The 25546-nt window shown below is 43.1% G+C and overlaps 1 protein-coding gene across 1 annotated transcript; it reads left to right on the forward strand.

Annotated features, from left to right (window-relative positions):
- Positions 1-10969: 10969 nt before the first annotated feature.
- Positions 10970-11338, forward strand: LOC308511614 (huntingtin-interacting protein M-like; the record flags this gene model as incomplete). The annotated part of the gene is made up of 1 exon (XM_081081607.1): positions 10970-11338. The coding sequence occupies one exon, from the start codon at positions 10970-10972 to the stop codon at positions 11336-11338; it is 369 nt and encodes a 122-aa protein (XP_080937733.1).
- Positions 11339-25546: the final 14208 nt, after the last annotated feature.

The raw sequence follows: 25546 nt of genomic DNA on the forward strand, positions 1-25546 counted from the left end.
TGAGAGGGGCTATTTTTCCAGGAAGGCTAGTGAGAAGGTAGGTTATTCTGGAGGCAAGGGGTTTTTGTTGTTGTTGTTGTTGGTTGGTTTTTCCTCCAGTTTTGCCCCTTGCTAGGCATTTGGAGCTTTCTGCCCTGGTGAGTTTTTACACTTGTATCTGGCCTAAATTGTCCTTGCTCTGGGGGTGAGGGATGATGAGGCCTGGCCACAAAAGGAGGTTGTGATGGTATGTAGGGGTGGTGGTACAAGTAGGGCTTGTAATATGGTGAAGACAAACTTTTATACATTTTAGTATTATTGGGGTAAAAGTTAGAACAATAAGAGTTATGACAAATGGTCTGGTGGAAGGAAAGAGACATTAGTTTGGAGGGCTGTAGTCTAATATACCAAAATGAGGTTTGTTTTTAATTTATTTATTTTTAAGTGTTCTTGATTTAGGGAAGATAGAGTTGTCTAGATGGCTGTGGACTACTATTTTATTATTTCAGTTTTTCTATTCTGCTTGTTCTGGCTTACTGGCTTGTGTCATTTACAATATTTAAACCTTAATTTTCCAATGATGATTAAAAAGTAAACAGCCAGCATTTCTTAGATTGACGTTGATGAACATTCTCACTTTTAAGAAATATATCTTTAACAAAGCAGAAGATATTATATTAACAATTTTAAATTTACTTTATAAATTTTCTGTAATAAAAGCTAAAATTAGGTGAACTTAAAACTTGTTGAAATATTTAGATGTTTATCATTTAATATAGTAATGTTTTAAAGTTTTAATTTGCCAAAGACTTTGGGAAATTACGTATAGGCATATGAGGCTGGAGAAAAGGTGGGGGAAGGGAGAGCAGGCCTAACAGTCTGTCCCCAGCCCTCTAGCTGATTGGATTTAAAACTGGCATATTTTTCCTTAGGGATAATATGCTAAGGTTTGGGTGATAATGAGTTCAGCTTTTGATAGTAGCTGGACTGTTAAGTAACGTTTATAGTTTTGCAGTAAAGAAAGTTGTTCTTTGGGAAGGGGTGTGTGTGTGCGAGAAGGCGCTGAGGTCAGAGAAGTTTTCAGAGCATTAAAGGGGTGAGAATGCTGGCCTTGGGATCTAAAGGCTCAGTGAGGAGTCACTTTGACATGTTATGCTATAGAGGAGTTTTGTGAGAAGACTGAAGTTGGGAACTCAGAGGCCAGAGTACCTAGGGAGCCCAAGAAAGGAGAGTATTTCTTGTTTAGAGGAGGGGACAGTGATGGAGGCGATAAGGCGTTTACCATCCAAGGCAGTGATGGTGAACCTTTTGAGCTCGGCGTGTCAGCATTTTGAAAAACCCTAACCTAACTCTGGTGCCATGTCACATATAGAAATTTTTTGATATTTGAAACCATAGTAAAACAAAGACTCATATTTTTGATACTTATTTTATATATTTAAATGCCATTTAACAAAGAAAAATCAACCAAGAAAATGAGTTCGAGTGTCACTTCTGACACGCGTGTCATAGGTTCGCCATCACTGGTCTAAGGAATGGTGTGGCTTTGTGGGGGTGAGAGTGAAACTGAAATAGGTGACAGTCATTTGGGACCACTGGGCTTTATGAGGGGATGTCTGTACTGTTTCAGTTGGGCAAGCAGAGTGGATAAGGGGTTATTTAGTAAGATGCAGTGTAAAGGCGAGGTGGCTAATGACTGTGAGACTAATGTGTCAACCCCCATAATAGAGACTGAGGAGGGGACAAAGGTCCCAGGAATTCGGAAAGGGCAGTGGCCCCAGTGTTAATTAAAAAGGAGATTGGCTGAGGAGCCATAGGCTGGAGGTCTGGGGGATGGTCGGTGAGGTCAAAAGTGGTGAAGGAAGAGGAGGATTTGATATTCTTTGGGGGCTTAGAGTAAAGAAGGAAAAATCTGTGAGGGAGAGCAGCTGTTACAGAAAGAAGGATGTGTCCTTGAGTGTAAAAAAGCCCAGATATATGGGACCTCAGACCAGTTGCCCTGCCTTCAACAGAATTGTCAAGGTCAGTTAGAATTTGGAAATTGAAAGTGCCGTTTTATTGAGGCCAGAGGTCCTGTGTGAATTCTAGGGTTTGAAGGCTTTTAAGTAGACAGCCCAGGGATGTAGTGTGGGGAATGGTCAACTGCGAATTCCTCACGGCAATTGGAAGTGGCTTAAGGTCTGCTTTCTGTGAAGTTAAGGCCGAGAAAGGCGTCCCCATCTCCCCCGAGCGTTCACCAGAAACGGATGGAGCCCTCCCTCCGTGGCAGGCGTGACAGGCGTCCCCATCAGGAAAGTGGGCGAGAGAGCCTGGTTCCTCCAAAGGACTTGTCCCAACCAGCACTTGATTTCCATAGGGCCTGCTGAACAGTATCAGCCCGGAGCCTGGCTCCGAATCCAAAATGACAGGACAGTCCGGACAGAGGAAAACAGACTAAAGCCACTTACCTAAGAATCTATGCCCAGTGTTGATGCCGGAGGAAGCAAGGCAAGGAGAAGTTCACTACCCAGTCACAGGCACGACCCAGGCCGGTCTGGAGGAAGGCTAGGGGGGCCACGTGAGTGTTTGAGTTCAGCAGAAGTTCAGCTGTGCAGGAGTGTGACTGGGGGGCTTACCTGGACACAAGGGGAGCTCAGGAGCTAGATGATCACGGTCTCTCTGAGTGCCAAGTGCCCGGTTGCGGGAACCCTGTGATGGCTCTTACCAGATCCCTCACTAGACCTTCCTGGGTTTTGGCACTACATGAAAGGTTCAGAGTGGGCCTGGGTCGTGCACCTATAACATGAGGCCATAATGTATCAAACGAGATTGTATTCCGGGCACCTGGGTACAGGTGGGCTGAGACTGAGAAAGGCATCAGCAAAGAGAGCAGGAAGAGACAGGTTTTTATTAAATTTTGCTGGCTGCAAGCCGCTCTGCTCATGCAAGGGTCTGGTCTGTCCTTGGTTCCTCCCATGTGAAGTGTCTTCTAGTTATGTGAGCTATGCTGTGCTCAAGGCCGCAAGCTTTCTGCAAGATATCTGCTAAGCACAATAATTTTTTCTCTGCCCCGTTTTATTCTCTTTAACCTTTTCATTAGTGCAAGGTATCTCAAAATATTTTAAATAATATTCATCAAAAGGATACATTCTGAAGTAATGGTGCATTTTTCTTTCCCAAGCTATGAACATATATAATGCATATTTGCCACCCAAGAAAAGTTGCATTTGACATTCTATTACTCTGTGGTAATATTTTATTGTAATTATCTATATAGATAAACAGCCAGGGTCTGTAACGTCCAAAATGACCAAACGGACACCTGGACACCGGAAGTCAGTCCTGTACTCAGTGCTACAGCGACCCAGCACTGACTGCTGAGGGAGTTGCGGATCAGTCCTGGAGAGAGGCCCAGAGAGAGAAGCAGGGTCTGATCTTCAGCCTCCATGGCAGCTGTTGATCAGCCCTTGCCTCTCTTTCTCTCCAGCATCGCCAGCAGCCACGGGAGCTGCTGATCAGCCCCACCTCCCTGATCAGGCCAGGAGGCAGGCCTGGAGACGCAAATCTGGGTGAACTGCGAGGAGCCAATGGCTGCCTAGGAGGCAGAGCTTTTGACACTGCCTGGCATAGAAACTGACCAATCAGAACCTAATCTGGGTGAACTGCGAAGGCAGAACCTAAGGTGGGGGCTGAGGAGGGGCTTTAAGGGCAACAGCTATTTGGTGTAAGGTGTAAGAAAGCAGTTCAATGCTTTAATGACCGGTTTGGCAATAAAGTGCATATGGCTGGCTATCAGTCCAGATATAGGGATTATGTATTTTTGGGCCGGGGTCCAGCCCCGGGGGTCCAGGGGTTCCCAAAGGTGTGGACGGAGTCGGCGAAGAATGTTTTCCACGGAGACAGTGTTCAGAACTCTCTAGCTCTCTTTAGTCTCTGTAGATCTCCTTGTGCCTGGCTGAGGACACAGAGAAAAGATCCTGAGGCAAGCTGAGCCTTTATTTTATAGTCAGAGGTACACAAGGTAGTGGTTTCCATAGTTACACAGTTCTTGTGAGTTTCACTTGTTTACACTGTTCCTGTGAGTTTCACTTGTTTTTGTTCTTGTTGCACTTCCCTCGGCCCATTAGCTTCCCAGGTAAGATGTAGGGAGCGTTATAAGGTCAAACCTAATTATGCTAAGAGGACTGTGCCCTCTAAGCTGGGACTTGTTTGTGACTTTGCCAACAGGTCAGTCCGAGGTTTAACCCTATACAGGCTCCCCACATTTTTGTCTGCCAAGAGCATCTCCTAAGGCTTTCCCCCCCCCCCATTTAAGCAATCCTATCCTATATAATCTATCTATACTAATAAAAGGGTAATATGCTAATTAGACCGGGTCAACCGGCCATCTTCCGGATGTCTGACTTCCTTCCAGACAAAGCCATGGTGGTTGGGCCCGAGGCAGAGGCAATTAGGGGTAAACAGGCTGGCAGGGGAGGGCAGTTAGGGGTGAGATCAGGCTGGCAGGGGTGGGCTGTTGGGAGCAAGATCAGGCTGGCAGGGGAGGGCAGTTGGGAGCGAAATCAGGCTGGCAAAGGAGGGAAGTTAGGGGTGATCAGGCCAGCAGGAGAGAGCAGTTAGGGGCAAAATCAGGTCAGCATGTGAGGGCAGTTAGGGGTGATCAGGAAGGCAGAGGTGGTTAGGGGAGATCAGGCAGGCAGGCAGGCAGGCAGAGGGGTTAGGGACAATCAGGCAGGCAGGCAGGTGAGTGGTTAGGAGCCAGCAGTCCTGGATTGCAAGAGGCAGTCAGGCACCCCCCAAGAGGTCCCCAATTGGAGAAGGTTCAGGATGGGGTGAGGGAACCCCCCCATGCATGAATTTTGTGCATTGGGCCACTAGTCCTATCTAATAAAGATGGAATATGCTAATTCACCATCACACCATCAAAAGATGGAGGCACCCACAGCCAAAAAAGGAGGACTATGCTAATTGACTGCCACGCCCTCAAAATGGTAGCACCCACAGCCCCAAGATGGCATCGCCCAGTCCCCTCAACCTCGCTGGGGTGGTAGGCACATGGCACAATGGGCCCGACCCCAGGCAGGTCTGGCCGCTCTGTGCGCCTGCCTCCGGAGTCCCCCAGTCCCTTCAGCCCCCCAGCCACCCAGGGTAAGCCCATGATGCAGGCAAGCCTCGGATGGCAGCTGCCCAACCACACAGGGCCGCCCAAGGTTCAGGTAACCAGGGCTGGCTGAGGCTTGAGCTGCCAGCAGGGGCAGCAGTAGATATGCAATGGGGGCGTCACCTTCCCCTGATAGCTGGGTCGCCTCCCTCCCCTGAGGGCTCCTGGACTTTGAGAGGGTTCAGGCCAGGCTGAGGGACCCCCCTCCAGTGCATGAATTTTCATGCACTGAGCCTCTAGTTTTTTATGCTTGTGAATTATTGCTTTTATATGAACTGGTGTTATTTATGTATCTCTCCCAATGAATCAAGTCAAATAGTTTTGAAACAAAAATTGACAGAAGTCAATTAATAGGTAAATATATGCATAAAATATAATTATTAAAATACATCAGAATATCACACAATAGTCATAGAATATTATGAATCTCATGCATGCAAATTGTCCTATATTGGTTTCCAAATGCTTACCAATGAGCTATAAATCCACACATATTTGACTGAGTATAATATGGGCATTAGCTCTGCCCATATTTATCAATACTATCTAATCCCCTGCTAGTTATTGCTGCTATATTTCATATCACTAAATTAACACAGTAAAAAACTGAGTATGAACAAATGCTAAAACTTAAACACAGAAAACTATGCATATCAAAGAAAAGGTAAAATGAGGTACTATGATGGCTATAACTTATGCTCTTCTTGAAGCTTGATTTTATTACTGCATCCTAAATATTATTCTGGTATTATGTAAATAGTCATAAATATTCAAGGCCATTTTAAATGCATACAATGAACACATTAATAGATACTTAATATTATATTAATAGTTAAAATATAGTCATAATTTCAAAACACAATTATTTTGATGTTTCAGGGAATAGGAGAGTTCTTGGCCACCAATCCTGTCACTTTTCAGGAAAGATAAAATACAATAGCACTGGTGACAATGAGTTCCTCCCCACCTAGCAGGCCAGGAAGGGTCAAATATCCCTTGACGTGGGGGACAAAATGCCCAGAAATGTTTCTGCAATTAGAGGAGTGTTCTGGGGGGAGAGCATTTAGATATAAATAACAATTTTTTACTCAAAAAACGCCACATGCTTCCGCTGATCTGCTCATGAGACCTAAAGTAATAGAGTGGCTCAGCAATAGGGGCAGATTGCCATGTCCTGTGGCACTCTGTAGAAAAGACGAAGGAAAACACCCAGTTATCCTTCTTAACAAGCAGTCCCACATTCATGCTGTCTGTGGTGATTAAATTTTCACAGTAAATTAAGAACCTTTATCTTTCTATTTTTCCAAAAATGGATTGTTCAAAAGCCTATTTTTTTAAATTTCTTTATTGGTTAAGGTATTTCAAATGTGTCCTCATCCCCCCATTAACCCTCAACCCCCCTCCCGCCACTCATGTTCTCATCCCCCTGTTGTCCATGTCCATTGGTTTGGCTTATATGCATGCATACAAGTCCTTTGGTTGATCTCTTCCCCTTACCCCCAAAGCCTATTTTTAGAATTTAACTTTCCCTCTCCCTCTAAGTATATGAAATATTTTGAAACCAAAATAAAACCTCCACAAAAATGAAATCAGACATTCCCTCATTTTCTTCCTCCTCCCTTCTGAATCTTTCCACTTTCCTTCAGCCTAACATTTTCATTGTATATACTAACCTACTTCCAGACATATAAACACTTTATGTAGTTGATATCTGCATGTATTTCTGTTTAATCATTGTGCCTTTATGGAAACAACAGTGTCAAAATGAAGCTCAGAAATGAGAAGCTAATTTTAGTTTCAGAATCTGTCTCTATGGTTGTAATAATTCTAATTACTATCAGAATATCCATTGGTAAACAAAGATGTGATTATCAGCTGGGAGACAGAGGGTGAGGCAAGTAACAATCAGTGAGTATATTTTTCATTCCATATATGTGCCCCTTGTCTATAACTCAAATATATTGGATACAAGCCCCTGAGTGAGAGGGACAGAATCACCATTGACAAAAATCATTATAAACTGACATTCTACATTATGTTTTAAAGATGAATTATCATCTGGCTGTTGAATAAAACCAATCTCATTATGATAAACATAGCTGACAATTTTAAGAGAATAAATACTGATTTCTAAAACAAGTATTTTAAAAATTCAAAGTTACAACTCAATAGTCCTAAATACTACTATAACAAACCTTTTAATGTTGGGGAAAATTCTGCTCTTTTTTTAGCACATCATTAGAAAGACACTTGAATTCATGAAATTTATATTCAGAATAAGTATATTTTTAACTTCAGTTGTGTTTAAACAGTATGTAAATATTTACTAACCTCTGTTGTTTTTCTCCTATCTTACAATCCTATATAATAAAACCCTAATATTCAAATCGACCAAACGGCAGAATGACCGGTCATTATGACATGTACTGACCACCAGGGGGCATATTCTCAATACAGGAGCACCGCTCAGCCAGAAGCTGGGCTCATGCCGTCAGTCAGACATCCCCCAAGGGCTCCTGGACTGCAAGATTCTACACTGCTGGGTGTGAGGCTGAAGGAGGTGGGCACAGACAGGGAATGCAGCTCTGGGAACTGGAAAAGGCCAGGAAACTGACTCTCCTCTAGAGCCTCCAGAGGGAGTGGGGCCAGGTTGGAAACTTGTTTTCAGCCCAATGAAATGGACTTGGACTTCTGGGCTCCAGAGCTGTATGATACTAAATATGTGTTGTTTTAAGCCACCAAATTTGTTGCAAAGCATTATAGCAGCCATAGGAATCTAATACAGGTTTTGGTCCCAGGAAGTAGGTTGCTGCCATAACAGATATATAAAACATGGAAGCGGCTTTGGAATTGGATAATGTCTATAGGCCAGAACAATTTGGGGGAGCATGATAAAAATAAATCCTAGATTACCTTGAACAGTTAGTAGAACTATGCATATTAAAGTGCTACTGATGAGAGCTCAAAAGGAAGTGAGTTCCATTTTTATTTCACCTTTGATTTTGAATGATAGCCTTGCTAGATAGAGTAGTCATGGGTCCCAGTGATTCCACTTCTAGGAATATATCCTAAGAAACCCCAAACCCCAATCAGAAAGAATAAACGTACCTCTACACCTATAGCAGTCTAACTTACAATAGCTAAGATGGAAACAGCCTAAGTGCCCATCAGCAGATGAGTGGATAAAAAAAAAACCTGTAATACATTTATATAACAGAAAACTATGGAGCTGCACAAAAGAAGGATTTCTTACCATAAAAGAAAGATCTCTTACCATTTGAGACAGCATGGAGGGACCTGGAGAGTATTATGCTAAGCAAAACAATCCTGCCAGAGAAAGATAAGTATCACATGATCTCACTCATATGTTGAATCTAATGAATAAAATAAACTGATGAACAAAATAGATCCAGAGACACAGAAGCATGGAACAGACTGAGGAATCTCAGAGGGAAGGCAGAGTGGGGTAGGTGGATGGGTTGGAAGAGATTAACCAGGGAACTTACATGCACTTATGCATAGCCCATGGACATAGACAACAGTGTGGCGAAGTCCTAGGAGGAGTGGGTGCAGGGTGGAGAGGGTCAATGGGAAAAAGGGGGACATCTGTAATACTTTCAACAATAAAGATTAATTTAAAAAAGGAAGTGAGGAGCACAGCTGAGAAGGCCTATATTGTCTTAGAGCAGCGGTTCTCAACCTGTGGGTCGCAAACCCTTTGGGGGTCAAACGACCCTTTCACAGGGGTCACCTAAGACCATCGGAAAACACATATAAAATTACATATTGTTTTTGTGATTAATCACTATGCTTTAATTATGTTCAATTTGTAACAATGAAAATACATCCTGCATATCAGATATTTACATTATGATTCATAACAGTAGCAAAATTGCAGTTGTGAAGTAGCAACGAAAATAATTTTATGGTTGGGGGTCACCACAACATGAGGAACTGTATTAAAGGGTCGCTGCATTAGGAAGGTTGGGAACCACTGTCTTAGAGAATACCTAATCATCAAAAACAGACTATTGATAAACATATGAATAACAGGTGTTGTTGGTGAAGATTTAGAGGGAAAATATTGGAATCTGGAGGAGAGGAAACTCTTGTTATTTAGGGGCAGAAATCACAGGTGAATTGTAACAATGAACATGTAGCTAAGCAGGTTCCCAAGGAAAGTGTTGAAGGCATGACATTGCTTTTTCTTGCTATTTTAAAGAGAATACATAAATTGAGGGAAGAACTGTTAAGCAAAAAAGAACCAGTACATGAAGATACAAGAAATTCTCAGCCTATCCAGATTGTGAAAGACATTAAAATGAGAGGATTCACTGTCAGGAAAGTGTCCCATGGAGATAAAATCAAGGATGTAGCTAGTCATCCATGTGCTAGTACAGCTGAGGAATCAAAAGGTCAGAGGATTCAGAGGGCTCTTTGAAGCAATATAGGATATGAATCATGGATGTTCCCAGCTATCTTAGCAGAAGCAACAAATAGAGATGAGATTTTCCAAGAGGGATGTGGGAAGGAGCTTCTTGTCTAAGGACATGAATCCCCACGACATACATGGGAGACTACAGGATTTTTGCATATGTTAAATCAACAGAAACAATGTCATTTTTAACTGAAAGAATAGACAGAGGATGAAATGATAGAAGGTTGTGGTACTTCCAGGTGTTGACAAGCAGAAAATGGGCTGATAAACTACTCAACTGCAAACATGTGCTCAATTCAAAAGGAAAGATGATTCTGAGTGCAGAACATAGAGGGCAGAGCTGTGGAGCCAGGTGAATTCATGGGATCAGAAGGAAGAGCCTCACCTCAACAATGATCATTCCCAGGCCGTGAAGCTATGTTGGTTTGCGTGCTTCAATATTGAAATTGCTTGGGTCAGAGACTCCTTTCTTCCTTCTACATTCTCTCTTTTGGAATAGACATATTTATGACTGTGATCAGCTATAAATGAACCAAAAACAAAGCAGAAACACAATATTAGTAGAGAGGAAAATGAAAATGATAAAAAAAACAAAAATAAACATCTCTTGGTGCTTTGGCTTCACCTAGGACAGCCAAGAAAAAGCACATCTGGGCTTAAAATGATTCTTATAAATGAGGCTCAACAACATCTACCTGATTCTGACAGATGAATCTACTGAGCATCTCATTGTGACTTCCAAAATGATTAAAATATATTTTTCAAAAGGTGTAAAAAACCAAAACATTCATACAGATAGAAAATGAACATGTGTTAAAAGATTCTGTTTTCTCAATGAGGGAATGGCAAGGTGTTATAACTGGTTGAAAAGAGAAAACAAATTTAGATATGGGCATATTAATCAAGAACATTTCAATGAATGTATAAATGGATGTAAAACTGGTTTCATGACATCATCACAGGGGGACAATTTAATATCTGCTAGACAAGACAGTTTACATGTTTATCAGTAACCTACAACTAATCAAAGGTTGTAAAGGACCGTAAAGACGATGTAAGGTTAGAATCAGATGGCATGGAATTGTGTCCTTAAGATGGGAAAAGTTTTCAATTGAAACACATTTATTTTTACAATGTTAAAATCAAGCAGAAAATGACAGTTCCCTCAAAAGTCAGGGGCCAGTCGCTAGAGTTACAGGTCCCTGTAGGGGACATTTCTAGGCTGAGGTCTGATGAGGTCACAGTGGACACCTATGGCGACCCAAAGTCCAGGATGTCATAAAGGGCTCCCTGACCAATGAGGGGCTAGAGTGCAGAGATATAAGAGGCAGAACTGAGCGCTGGTGTCTTCAAAGACCTAGCCTAGCTATACATACAGTTAAGAAGGGCTGATCGGACTGAAATCAACAACCATGTCACAAAATCAAAGCCCTGCGAACTCCTCCAGGACTCCAGACCGCGATTTAATCGCCGAGTTGCAGTCTCCTTTGACCTACGTGGATCGCCTTCTTCAAAACAATCACCAGAATCAAGATCAAAGCTCCGGCGCAGACGACTTGGTTATGGTCATGCTCGACTCCCTGACGGACTACATCGTGGAGATGGTGGGCTTGGAGGCCAACAACCGAAGTGCGCCGAGTGCTCCAAGTGCGCCAAGGGTGCCCAGTGCGCCGACCACCGAGCCAGAGGCGGAAAGGCCAGCCAACAGCAATGAAGTGCCGCGCTACCCTGATGCAGCGTTCACTCTGTTCGACCAAAAGCGTGCATCCAGAAGAGGCTGAAAGCCTGAGTCCCCGAGCCTGGCCAGAGTCATTGGAGCAGCCCAAGCTAAATGTCACCCAGCTGAGGAAGCCAGGTTCTGTCGTCAACTAATGTCATTAAAGGACTGAACAGCACCGCAGTACTTCTGATTCCGCTGTTTCTGTCATTTGGTGGGAGAAGTAGCTGCGAGACATCCAGGAGGTATCTCATGGAGAGTTGGAAGGTAGAAGGTGTGGGCAGTGTGGGAATGGTGGAATTGGGGGTTTAAGGGAGCAGTTTCTAAGGGTGACGGTGCGGGGAGGGGCGCTGGTGGGAGTAACTGGTGGAGGTTGTTGGGGAAGAGACGACTTTCGCAAGGGTTTTGAACAAGTCAAGGCTGGGGTGAGGGATGGCTCCCAGAATGATTGTGGTAACTGGGGTGGGCCTGAAGACCATGACTGAGGCGCCAGAGGATTTATTCATGATTGGGAATGTCTAAAAGTAGGAAGTGGTGGCAACGGGGGTGGCAGAGAGGGTAGCATAGCAGTTGGCATGAACTTCATGGGATTGGGGCTTTACAGGAGGAATGAGGAGTGGTGGGAAAAACAAAGAAACATACATGAAAGGAATTAGAGTCCGCTGATTTCATTTATTTATATACTGCCTCGTTACAAAAAAGGACTTGAGACAGGGAGTATTAAGTAGTGCTTTAACTGCCATTACAATATATTATTTTGTCCTCTTTTGTGGATACTGCTGCTTTAAACAGTAATATATAAAAGCTACTCTCTGGTCTAAAACTTAAAATTCAAGCAAGTCTTAATGATTACTGAATATTACATTATAAACACAATTATAAATCTCATTCTCAAATGAAACACCTACCTTGTTATCATATTTAATAGAGTAACAGAGGTATCAGTGGCTGAATACATGTTTTAAAATGTACATGTATGTTCTGTATAAATTCCATCCCAACTGATGGACTCAAAGCACATATAAGTTTGATAAACACTTTTATGTGCTGTGTTAAGATTTTTAAAAAGTTTTTGCATTAAGTGTTATAGAAAACCAACCCCTCTCCTGTGAGTGTCAACATTTGAAATTTTCACCAATGTTCACTGCCCTTTGCTGCTTCTCTGCCTGTCACACAGGGCTGGTCAGAGGCTGCCTAGCCGGCTTCAACAATGCGATCAGAGGACGTGACTTGGCCATCTCCGGACAGACTTTCTGGCCATGGGATCCTGGACATTCATCTGTTCCCTCTGAGCAGCAGTTCCCTGCTGTGTGAAATGGGGATAATAGGAGTTCCTCCAAGTTTGGGTATTCCCGAAGGTTAAGTCAACCTGTGTGGGTAACTGCGGAATAACACAGGGTCCGGAACAGAGCACACCCTTATAAATAGCTGGGTATGTCTCCCTCCCTGTAGGCCAGATGCTTAGGTGTGCTTCCAAGGGGCTGCTGAGCCTGGTTCTCAGTGATTGTTGGAGGTTTCGCCACTGGCTGTGAAAGCCATGGCCTGCTGAGCTTTGTAGAGAGACAGGAGAGTGTCACACAGAGGGAGAGGCAGAGGTACACGTACATCTAGAACCAGACAGTCCTCACCCTGGTTTCCTCTTGGCTCCCTTCTGCCTGGTGATTCAGCCTCTCTCTGTCTCCTTCTACCATCTCTGAAAGCCGCTTGGAGCTGGTTTAGCCTTTTCTTACTCCACAAGAATGTCCTGAGAATGTGTCGGAGTTGTGCTTAGAGCTCGTTGGAATATGTGCTTGCATAAATCCAAGAAAACTTTCTTGACACCCGGTACCTAGTAAACCAAATATTTATAGAAATATCATTGTCAAGATGTTCACCTCACAATTTTTTTTCAGGTTTCATACTCTACTTTCATTTAATTTATTGGGGTGACATTAGTTAATACAATTATATAGGTTTCCAGGTGTACAGTTCTATAACACATCATCTGTATATTGTATTGTGTGTTCACCACTCTAAGTGAAGTTTCCTTCTATCACCATTTATCCCCCCTTTACCCTCTTCAACTTGCCTCCTCCCCCCTTTCCCTCTGGTAATCATACTCTTGTCTATGAGGTTTTTTTTCTTTGCTTAATCCCTTCACCTTTTCTATCCAGCCACCTTAACCTCTCCTGATGGATCTGGAGAGTATTATAGTAAGTGAAATAAGCCAGTCAGAGAAAGACAAATGCCATATGACTTAACATATGTGGAAACAAATGAGCAAAATAAACAGACAAAATAGAAACAGACTCATATATGCAGAGAACAGGCTGATAACTGTCAGAGGCAAGGGGAGTTGAGAGGCTGGGTGAAAAAGATTGGTAGTTGCAGAACAGCCACAGAGATGTGGTTTGCAGCATGGGGAATATAGTCAATAATGTCGAGATAACTGGATATGGGCCAGGTGGGTGCTTGGGGCAGTGGGGGACCACTCTGTAGAGTGCATGGTTTTCCAGCCACTTTGCTGTACAGCTGAAACTGGTGTGGAATGCTACTGAATGTAAACTGTGGTTGAAAGAAAAAGCTATAGGGACTGTTAAGATAATTAGTATTTCAGAATATATGGGTCAAATCCAGTCTACCACCTGTCTTTGTAAATAAAATATTATTGGAACACAGGTATGCCCAATTGCTTACAAATAGTTTATACCTGCTTTCATGTTATCATGGCAGAGTTGATTAGTTGTGACAAAGAACATATGACCCACAAAGATTAATCTGACATTTTACAAAAAAAGTTTGCTGATTCCTGTTCTAGAATGATTATCAGACTGATTAATGCTATATGAGCTCTGTTCCCAATCAAAATTTTTCATTGATTTAAGTTGTTATATAAGTCTTTGCTTTTTATTTACAATCGATACAAAATGGCCAAAGGCCATGGAAACAATATCTACACTATTAAAAGAGAAAGATGCAAATTGATTGTGACTTCACAATGCCCACCAGCCAATTAGGAGTGGGATTCCAAATTAACCTCATCGTCTCCGTGGAGACTGACAGCAGGGAGGAGGCAGCTCCCAGCAAGGCAAGGCCTGCTTGGCCATCGCTGTGGCGACCTGGGAGCAGGCAAGCCCGGCCTGCAGGCAGCTCCCAGCATGGCCTGCTTGGCACTCACTGCAGTGTGGAGCAGGCAGGCCCCACAGAGAGCAGAGAACCATGGGGAGCGGGCCTAAGCCATCAGTAGGACATCCCCTGAGGGCTCCTGGAATGGAGAGGGTGCAGGTCAGGCTGAGGGACACACAGACACACACACACACACACACACACACAGGCACACGCACACGCCATGCACACATTTTGTGCACCAGGCCTCTAGTATTTTATGTAAAAAAACCATAACTTCACATCATTGACCATTATGTGAAAGGTTTGGAGGGGGCTGGGGACACGCACCTATGACATGAGGCCATAATGTATCAAAAGAGATTTTATTCCAGGCACCTGGATGCAGGTGGGCTGAGACCGAGAAAGGCATCAGCAAACAGAGCAGGAAGAGATAGGTTTTTATTAATTTTTGCTGACTGCAAGCTGCTCTGCTGACATACAGGTCTGGCCTATCCTTGGTTCCTCCCATGCCAGGTGTCTTCTGGTTATGTGAGCTATGCTGTGCTCAAGGCTGCAAGCTTTCTGCAATATATCTGCTAAGCACAATAATTTTTTCCCTGCCTCGTTTTATTCTCTTTAACCCTTTCATTCCCATCTTAAAGGGTATATTCAAAGGAAAAGAAGGGGGATGAAGTTGCCTTTTCTCTTTGTTTCACGCATGGGAGGGGCTATCATGGACGCCTAAGGAGTAAATTCAGATTATTTCCTGGGATATAGGCATGTAGGGTACCTTTTTCAGGGTAAGGGCAAACTCTCCTACCGTCTTAACTAGGATTTGGAATTTTGTTTGTATAAATTTGGTAACTATTCTGAAAATGCAGGGCCTGAAGAGGAGGAGTAGGAGAATTAGTGTTAGGGGGCCTGTAAGGGGTCAAAGCCAGGTTAATTTGGGCAGAGCTGCTTGTAGGCTGGATCATATAGACTGCTCTGTGCTGCCCTGGCTGATCTCCTTTAGCCATTGAGTATTCTGTAGAATACATTGTGTTCTTTCCTCCATTTGACCTTAGAGCGTAGATAAAAACAACAGGAGGTGTTAGCAATTAAACAAACCCTTCCTTCTGTGGCTAAAAGTTAGTCTATGGTGAGTAGAGGGGCCATTTTAGGGATATAAGAGATCTGCGAGATTTAGAAGCACTATGAAGGTAAACAGATGTGATCTGGAGAGAAATTCTGTAAATTGCCCTGGAACCAGAGGTCTGTAATGAGTTAAAAAAATATCTTGCACTGTTCAGATGGGATAGTCTGCGCCAGGTGGGGGAATGGTATCACTAACAATCTGCAGGAATGTGGAAGTCTGGGTATCTAATTTATTAGTTATTTGGCTGATATGTGAGAGGGGCTATTTTTCCAGGAAGGCTAGTGAGAAGGTAGGTTATTCTGGAGGCAAGGGGTTTTTGTTGTTGTTGTTGTTGGTTGGTTTTTCCTCCAGTTTTGCCCCTTGCTAGGCATTTGGAGCTTTCTGCCCTGGTGAGTTTTTACACTTGTATCTGGCCTAAATTGTCCTTGCTCTGGGGGTGAGGGATGATGAGGCCTGGCCACAAAAGGAGGTTGTGATGGTATGTAGGGGTGGTGGTACAAGTAGGGCTTGTAATATGGTGAAGACAAACTTTTATACATTTTAGTATTATTGGGGTAAAAGTTAGAACAATAAGAGTTATGACAAATGGTCTGGTGGAAGGAAAGAGACATTAGTTTGGAGGGCTGTAGTCTAATATACCAAAATGAGGTTTGTTTTTAATTTATTTATTTTTAAGTGTTCTTGATTTAGGGAAGATAGAGTTGTCTAGATGGCTGTGGACTACTATTTTATTATTTCAGTTTTTCTATTCTGCTTGTTCTGGCTTACTGGCTTGTGTCATTTACAATATTTAAACCTTAATTTTCCAATGATGATTAAAAAGTAAACAGCCAGCATTTCTTAGATTGACGTTGATGAACATTCTCACTTTTAAGAAATATATCTTTAACAAAGCAGAAGATATATTGTTAATATATTAACAATTTTAAATTTACTTTATAAATTTTCTGTAATAAAAGCTAAAATTAGGTGAACTTAAAACTTGTTGAAATATTTAGATGTTTATCATTTAATATAGTAATGTTTTAAAGTTTTAATTTGCCAAAGACTTTGGGAAATTACGTATAGGCATATGAGGCTGGAGAAAAGGTGGGGGAAGGGAGAGCAGGCCTAACAGTCTGTCCCCAGCCCTCTAGCTGATTGGATTTAAAACTGGCATATTTTTCCTTAGGGATAATATGCTAAGGTTTGGGTGATAATGAGTTCAGCTTTTGATAGTAGCTGGACTGTTAAGTAACGTTTATAGTTTTGCAGTAAAGAAAGTTGTTCTTTGGGAAGGGGTGTGTGTGTGCGAGAAGGCGCTGAGGTCAGAGAAGTTTTCAGAGCATTAAAGGGGTGAGAATGCTGGCCTTGGGATCTAAAGGCTCAGTGAGGAGTCACTTTGACATGTTATGCTATAGAGGAGTTTTGTGAGAAGACTGAAGTTGGGAACTCAGAGGCCAGAGTACCTAGGGAGCCCAAGAAAGGAGAGTATTTCTTGTTTAGAGGAGGGGACAGTGATGGAGGCGATAAGGCGTTTACCATCCAAGGCAGTGATGGTGAACCTTTTGAGCTCGGCGTGTCAGCATTTTGAAAAACCCTAACCTAACTCTGGTGCCATGTCACATATAGAAATTTTTTGATATTTGAAACCATAGTAAAACAAAGACTCATATTTTTGATACTTATTTTATATATTTAAATGCCATTTAACAAAGAAAAATCAACCAAGAAAATGAGTTCGAGTGTCACTTCTGACACGCGTGTCATAGGTTCGCCATCACTGGTCTAAGGAATGGTGTGGCTTTGTGGGGGTGAGAGTGAAACTGAAATAGGTGACAGTCATTTGGGACCACTGGGCTTTATGAGGGGATGTCTGTACTGTTTCAGTTGGGCAAGCAGAGTGGATAAGGGGTTATTTAGTAAGATGCAGTGTAAAGGCGAGGTGGCTAATGACTGTGAGACTAATGTGTCAACCCCCATAATAGAGACTGAGGAGGGGACAAAGGTCCCAGGAATTCGGAAAGGGCAGTGGCCCCAGTGTTAATTAAAAAGGAGATTGGCTGAGGAGCCATAGGCTGGAGGTCTGGGGGATGGTCGGTGAGGTCAAAAGTGGTGAAGGAAGAGGAGGATTTGATATTCTTTGGGGGCTTAGAGTAAAGAAGGAAAAATCTGTGAGGGAGAGCAGCTGTTACAGAAAGAAGGATGTGTCCTTGAGTGTAAAAAAGCCCAGATATATGGGACCTCAGACCAGTTGCCCTGCCTTCAACAGAATTGTCAAGGTCAGTTAGAATTTGGAAATTGAAAGTGCCGTTTTATTGAGGCCAGAGGTCCTGTGTGAATTCTAGGGTTTGAAGGCTTTTAAGTAGACAGCCCAGGGATGTAGTGTGGGGAATGGTCAACTGCGAATTCCTCACGGCAATTGGAAGTGGCTTAAGGTCTGCTTTCTGTGAAGTTAAGGCCGAGAAAGGCGTCCCCATCTCCCCCGAGCGTTCACCAGAAACGGATGGAGCCCTCCCTCCGTGGCAGGCGTGACAGGCGTCCCCATCAGGAAAGTGGGCGAGAGAGCCTGGTTCCTCCAAAGGACTTGTCCCAACCAGCACTTGATTTCCATAGGGCCTGCTGAACAGTATCAGCCCGGAGCCTGGCTCCGAATCCAAAATGACAGGACAGTCCGGACAGAGGAAAACAGACTAAAGCCACTTACCTAAGAATCTATGCCCAGTGTTGATGCCGGAGGAAGCAAGGCAAGGAGAAGTTCACTACCCAGTCACAGGCACGACCCAGGCCGGTCTGGAGGAAGGCTAGGGGGGCCACGTGAGTGTTTGAGTTCAGCAGAAGTTCAGCTGTGCAGGAGTGTGACTGGGGGGCTTACCTGGACACAAGGGGAGCTCAGGAGCTAGATGATCACGGTCTCTCTGAGTGCCAAGTGCCCGGTTGCGGGAACCCTGTGATGGCTCTTACCAGATCCCTCACTAGACCTTCCTGGGTTTTGGCACTACATGAAAGGTTCAGAGTGGGCCTGGGTCGTGCACCTATAACATGAGGCCATAATGTATCAAACGAGATTGTATTCCGGGCACCTGGGTACAGGTGGGCTGAGACTGAGAAAGGCATCAGCAAAGAGAGCAGGAAGAGACAGGTTTTTATTAAATTTTGCTGGCTGCAAGCCGCTCTGCTCATGCAAGGGTCTGGTCTGTCCTTGGTTCCTCCCATGTGAAGTGTCTTCTAGTTATGTGAGCTATGCTGTGCTCAAGGCCGCAAGCTTTCTGCAAGATATCTGCTAAGCACAATAATTTTTTCTCTGCCCCGTTTTATTCTCTTTAACCTTTTCATTAGTGCAAGGTATCTCAAAATATTTTAAATAATATTCATCAAAAGGATACATTCTGAAGTAATGGTGCATTTTTCTTTCCCAAGCTATGAACATATATAATGCATATTTGCCACCCAAGAAAAGTTGCATTTGACATTCTATTACTCTGTGGTAATATTTTATTGTAATTATCTATATAGATAAACAGCCAGGGTCTGTAACGTCCAAAATGACCAAACGGACACCTGGACACCGGAAGTCAGTCCTGTACTCAGTGCTACAGCGACCCAGCACTGACTGCTGAGGGAGTTGCGGATCAGTCCTGGAGAGAGGCCCAGAGAGAGAAGCAGGGTCTGATCTTCAGCCTCCATGGCAGCTGTTGATCAGCCCTTGCCTCTCTTTCTCTCCAGCATCGCCAGCAGCCACGGGAGCTGCTGATCAGCCCCACCTCCCTGATCAGGCCAGGAGGCAGGCCTGGAGACGCAAATCTGGGTGAACTGCGAGGAGCCAATGGCTGCCTAGGAGGCAGAGCTTTTGACACTGACTGGCATAGAAACTGACCAATCAGAACCAAATCTGGGTGAACTGCGAGGAGCCAATGGCTGCCTAGGAGGCAGAGCTTTTGACACTGCCTGGCATAGAAACTGACCAATCAGAACCTAATCTGGGTGAACTGCGAAGGCAGAACCTAAGGTGGGGGCTGAGGAGGGGCTTTAAGGGCAACAGCTATTTGGTGTAAGGTGTAAGAAAGCAGTTCAATGCTTTAATGACCGGTTTGGCAATAAAGTGCATATGGCTGGCTATCAGTCCAGATATAGGGATTATGTATTTTTGGGCCGGGGTCCAGCCCCGGGGGTCCAGGGGTTCCCAAAGGTGTGGACGGAGTCGGCGAAGAATGTTTTCCACGGAGACAGTGTTCAGAACTCTCTAGCTCTCTTTAGTCTCTGTAGATCTCCTTGTGCCTGGCTGAGGACACAGAGAAAAGATCCTGAGGCAAGCTGAGCCTTTATTTTATAGTCAGAGGTACACAAGGTAGTGGTTTCCATAGTTACACAGTTCTTGTGAGTTTCACTTGTTTACACTGTTCCTGTGAGTTTCACTTGTTTTTGTTCTTGTTGCACTTCCCTTGGCCCATTAGCTTCCCAGGTAAGATGTAGGGAGCGTTATAAGGTCAAACCTAATTATGCTAAGAGGACTGTGCCCTCTAAGCTGGGACTTGTTTGTGACTTTGCCAACAGGTCAGTCCGAGGTTTAACCCTATACAGGCTCCCCACATTTTTGTCTGCCAAGAGCATCTCCTAAGGCTTCCCCCCCCCCATTTAAGCAATCCTATCCTATATAATCTATCTATACTAATAAAAGGGTAATATGCTAATTAGACCGGGTCAACCGGCCATCTTCCGGATGTCTGACTTCCTTCCAGACAAAGCCATGGTGGTTGGGCCCGAGGCAGAGGCAATTAGGGGTAAACAGGCTGGCAGGGGAGGGCAGTTAGGGGTGAGATCAGGCTGGCAGGGGTGGGCTGTTGGGAGCAAGATCAGGCTGGCAGGGGAGGGCAGTTGGGAGCGAAATCAGGCTGGCAAAGGAGGGAAGTTAGGGGTGATCAGGCCAGCAGGAGAGAGCAGTTAGGGGCAAAATCAGGTCAGCATGTGAGGGCAGTTAGGGGTGATCAGGAAGGCAGAGGTGGTTAGGGGAGATCAGGCAGGCAGGCAGGTGAGTGGTTAGGAGCCAGCAGTCCTGGATTGCAAGAGGCAGTCAGGCACCCCCCAAGAGGTCCCCAATTGGAGAAGGTTCAGGATGGGGTGAGGGAACCCCCCCATGCATGAATTTTGTGCATTGGGCCACTAGTCCTATCTAATAAAGATGGAATATGCTAATTCACCATCACACCATCAAAAGATGGAGGCACCCACAGCCAAAAAAGGAGGACTATGCTAATTGACTGCCACGCCCTCAAAATGGTAGCACCCACAGCCCCAAGATGGCATCGCCCAGTCCCCTCAACCTCGCTGGGGTGGTAGGCACATGGCACAATGGGCCCGACCCCAGGCAGGTCTGGCCGCTCTGTGCGCCTGCCTCCGGAGTCCCCCAGTCCCTTCAGCCCCCCAGCCACCCAGGGTAAGCCCATGATGCAGGCAAGCCTCGGATGGCAGCTGCCCAACCACACAGGGCCGCCCAAGGTTCAGGTAACCAGGGCTGGCTGAGGCTTGAGCTGCCAGCAGGGGCAGCAGTAGATATGCAATGGGGGCGTCACCTTCCCCTGATAGCTGGGTCGCCTCCCTCCCCTGAGGGCTCCTGGACTTTGAGAGGGTTCAGGCCAGGCTGAGGGACCCCCCTCCAGTGCATGAATTTTCATGCACTGAGCCTCTAGTTTTTTATGCTTGTGAATTATTGCTTTTATATGAACTGGTGTTATTTATGTATCTCTCCCAATGAATCAAGTCAAATAGTTTTGAAACAAAAATTGACAGAAGTCAATTAATAGGTAAATATATGCATAAAATATAATTATTAAAATACATCAGAATATCACACAATAGTCATAGAATATTATGAATCTCATGCATGCAAATTGTCCTATATTGGTTTCCAAATGCTTACCAATGAGCTATAAATCCACACATATTTGACTGAGTATAATATGGGCATTAGCTCTGCCCATATTTATCAATACTATCTAATCCCCTGCTAGTTATTGCTGCTATATTTCATATCACTAAATTAACACAGTAAAAAACTGAGTATGAACAAATGCTAAAACTTAAACACAGAAAACTATGCATATCAAAGAAAAGGTAAAATGAGGTACTATGATGGCTATAACTTATGCTCTTCTTGAAGCTTGATTTTATTACTGCATCCTAAATATTATTCTGGTATTATGTAAATAGTCATAAATATTCAAGGCCATTTTAAATGCATACAATGAACACATTAATAGATACTTAATATTATATTAATAGTTAAAATATAGTCATAATTTCAAAACACAATTATTTTGATGTTTCAGGGAATAGGAGAGTTCTTGGCCACCAATCCTGTCACTTTTCAGGAAAGATAAAATACAATAGCACTGGTGACAATGAGTTCCTCCCCACCTAGCAGGCCAGGAAGGGTCAAATATTCCTTGACGTGGGGGACAAAATGCCCAGAAATGTTTCTGCAATTAGAGGAGTGTTCTGGGGGGAGAGCATTTAGATATAAATAATAATTTTTTACTCAAAAAACGCCACATGCTTCCGCTGATCTGCTCATGAGACCTAAAGTAATAGAGTGGCTCAGCAATAGGGGCAGATTGCCATGTCCTGTGGCACTCTGTAGAAAAGACGAAGGAAAACACCCAGTTATCCTTCTTAACAAGCAGTCCCACATTCATGCTGTCTGTGGTGATTAAATTTTCACAGTAAATTAAGAACCTTTATCTTTCTATTTTTCCAAAAATGGATTGTTCAAAAGCCTATTTTTTTAAATTTCTTTATTGGTTAAGGTATTTCAAATGTGTCCTCATCCCCCCATTAACCCTCAACCCCCCTCCCGCCACTCATGTTCTCATCCCCCTGTTGTCCATGTCCATTGGTTTGGCTTATATGCATGCATACAAGTCCTTTGGTTGATCTCTTCCCCTTACCCCCAAAGCCTATTTTTAGAATTTAACTTTCCCTCTCCCTCTAAGTATATGAAATATTTTGAAACCAAAATAAAACCTCCACAAAAATGAAATCAGACATTCCCTCATTTTCTTCCTCCTCCCTTCTGAATCTTTCCACTTTCCTTCAGCCTAACATTTTCATTGTATATACTAACCTACTTCCAGACATATAAACACTTTATGTAGTTGATATCTGCATGTATTTCTGTTTAATCATTGTGCCTTTATGGAAACAACAGTGTCAAAATGAAGCTCAGAAATGAGAAGCTAATTTTAGTTTCAGAATCTGTCTCTATGGTTGTAATAATTCTAATTACTATCAGAATATCCATTGGTAAACAAAGATGTGATTATCAGCTGGGAGACAGAGGGTGAGGCAAGTAACAATCAGTGAGTATATTTTTCATTCCATATATGTGCCCCTTGTCTATAACTCAAATATATTGGATACAAGCCCCTGAGTGAGAGGGACAGAATCACCATTGACAAAAATCATTATAAACTGACATTCTACATTATGTTTTAAAGATGAATTATCATCTGGCTGTTGAATAAAACCAATCTCATTATGATAAACATAGCTGACAATTTTAAGAGAATAAATACTGATTTCTAAAACAAGTATTTTAAAAATTCAAAGTTACAACTCAATAGTCCTAAATACTACTATAACAAACCTTTTAATGTTGGGGAAAATTCTGCTCTTTTTTTAGCACATCATTAGAAAGACACTTGAATTCATGAAATTTATATTCAGAATAAGTATATTTTTAACTTCAGTTGTGTTTAAACAGTATGTAAATATTTACTAACCTCTGTTGTTTTTCTCCTATCTTACAATCCTATATAATAAAACCCTAATATTCAAATCGACCAAACGGCAGAATGACCGGTCATTATGACATGTACTGACCACCAGGGGGCATATTCTCAATACAGGAGCACCGCTCAGCCAGAAGCTGGGCTCATGCCGTCAGTCAGACATCCCCCAAGGGCTCCTGGACTGCAAGATTCTACACTGCTGGGTGTGAGGCTGAAGGAGGTGGGCACAGACAGGGAATGCAGCTCTGGGAACTGGAAAAGGCCAGGAAACTGACTCTCCTCTAGAGCCTCCAGAGGGAGTGGGGCCAGGTTGGAAACTTGTTTTCAGCCCAATGAAATGGACTTGGACTTCTGGGCTCCAGAGCTGTATGATACTAAATATGTGTTGTTTTAAGCCACCAAATTTGTTGCAAAGCATTATAGCAGCCATAGGAATCTAATACAGGTTTTGGTCCCAGGAAGTAGGTTGCTGCCATAACAGATATATAAAACATGGAAGCGGCTTTGGAATTGGATAATGTCTATAGGCCAGAACAATTTGGGGGAGCATGATAAAAATAAATCCTAGATTACCTTGAACAGTTAGTAGAACTATGCATATTAAAGTGCTACTGATGAGAGCTCAAAAGGAAGTGAGTTCCATTTTTATTTCACCTTTGATTTTGAATGATAGCCTTGCTAGATAGAGTAGTCATGGGTCCCAGTGATTCCACTTCTAGGAATATATCCTAAGAAACCCCAAACCCCAATCAGAAAGAATAAACGTACCTCTACACCTATAGCAGTCTAACTTACAATAGCTAAGATGGAAACAGCCTAAGTGCCCATCAGCAGATGAGTGGATAAAAAAAAAACCTGTAATACATTTATATAACAGAAAACTATGGAGCTGCACAAAAGAAGGATTTCTTACCATAAAAGAAAGATCTCTTACCATTTGAGACAGCATGGAGGGACCTGGAGAGTATTATGCTAAGCAAAACAATCCTGCCAGAGAAAGATAAGTATCACATGATCTCACTCATATGTTGAATCTAATGAATAAAATAAACTGATGAACAAAATAGATCCAGAGACACAGAAGCATGGAACAGACTGAGGAATCTCAGAGGGAAGGCAGAGTGGGGTAGGTGGATGGGTTGGAAGAGATTAACCAGGGAACTTACATGCACTTATGCATAGCCCATGGACATAGACAACAGTGTGGCGAAGTCCTAGGAGGAGTGGGTGCAGGGTGGAGAGGGTCAATGGGAAAAAGGGGGACATCTGTAATACTTTCAACAATAAAGATTAATTTAAAAAAGGAAGTGAGGAGCACAGCTGAGAAGGCCTATATTGTCTTAGAGCAGCGGTTCTCAACCTGTGGGTCGCAAACCCTTTGGGGGTCAAACGACCCTTTCACAGGGGTCACCTAAGACCATCGGAAAACACATATAAAATTACATATTGTTTTTGTGATTAATCACTATGCTTTAATTATGTTCAATTTGTAACAATGAAAATACATCCTGCATATCAGATATTTACATTATGATTCATAACAGTAGCAAAATTGCAGTTGTGAAGTAGCAACGAAAATAATTTTATGGTTGGGGGTCACCACAACATGAGGAACTGTATTAAAGGGTCGCTGCATTAGGAAGGTTGGGAACCACTGTCTTAGAGAATACCTAATCATCAAAAACAGACTATTGATAAACATATGAATAACAGGTGTTGTTGGTGAAGATTTAGAGGGAAAATATTGGAATCTGGAGGAGAGGAAACTCTTGTTATTTAGGGGTAGAAATCACAGGTGAATTGTAACAATGAACATGTAGCTAAGCAGGTTCCCAAGGAAAGTGTTGAAGGCATGACATTGCTTTTTCTTGCTATTTTAAAGAGAATACATAAATTGAGGGATGAACTGTTAAGCAAAAAAGAACCAGTACATGAAGATACAAGAAATTCTCAGCCTATCCAGATTGTGAAAGACATTAAAATGAGAGGATTCACTGTCAGGAAAGTGTCCCATGGAGATAAAATCAAGGATGTAGCTAGTCATCCATGTGCTAGTACAGCTGAGGAATCAAAAGGTCAGAGGATTCAGAGGGCTCTTTGAAGCAATATAGGATATGAATCATGGATGTTCCCAGCTATCTTAGCAGAAGCAACAAATAGAGATGAGATTTTCCAAGAGGGATGTGGGAAGGAGCTTCTTGTCTAAGGACATGAATCCCCACGACATACATGGGAGACTACAGGATTTTTGCATATGTTAAATCAACAGAAACAATGTCAT

The sequence above is a fragment of the Myotis nattereri genome (assembly GCF_964212035.1).
Source record: "Myotis nattereri genome assembly, chromosome: X".
Taxonomy (NCBI): Eukaryota; Metazoa; Chordata; class Mammalia; order Chiroptera; family Vespertilionidae; genus Myotis; species Myotis nattereri.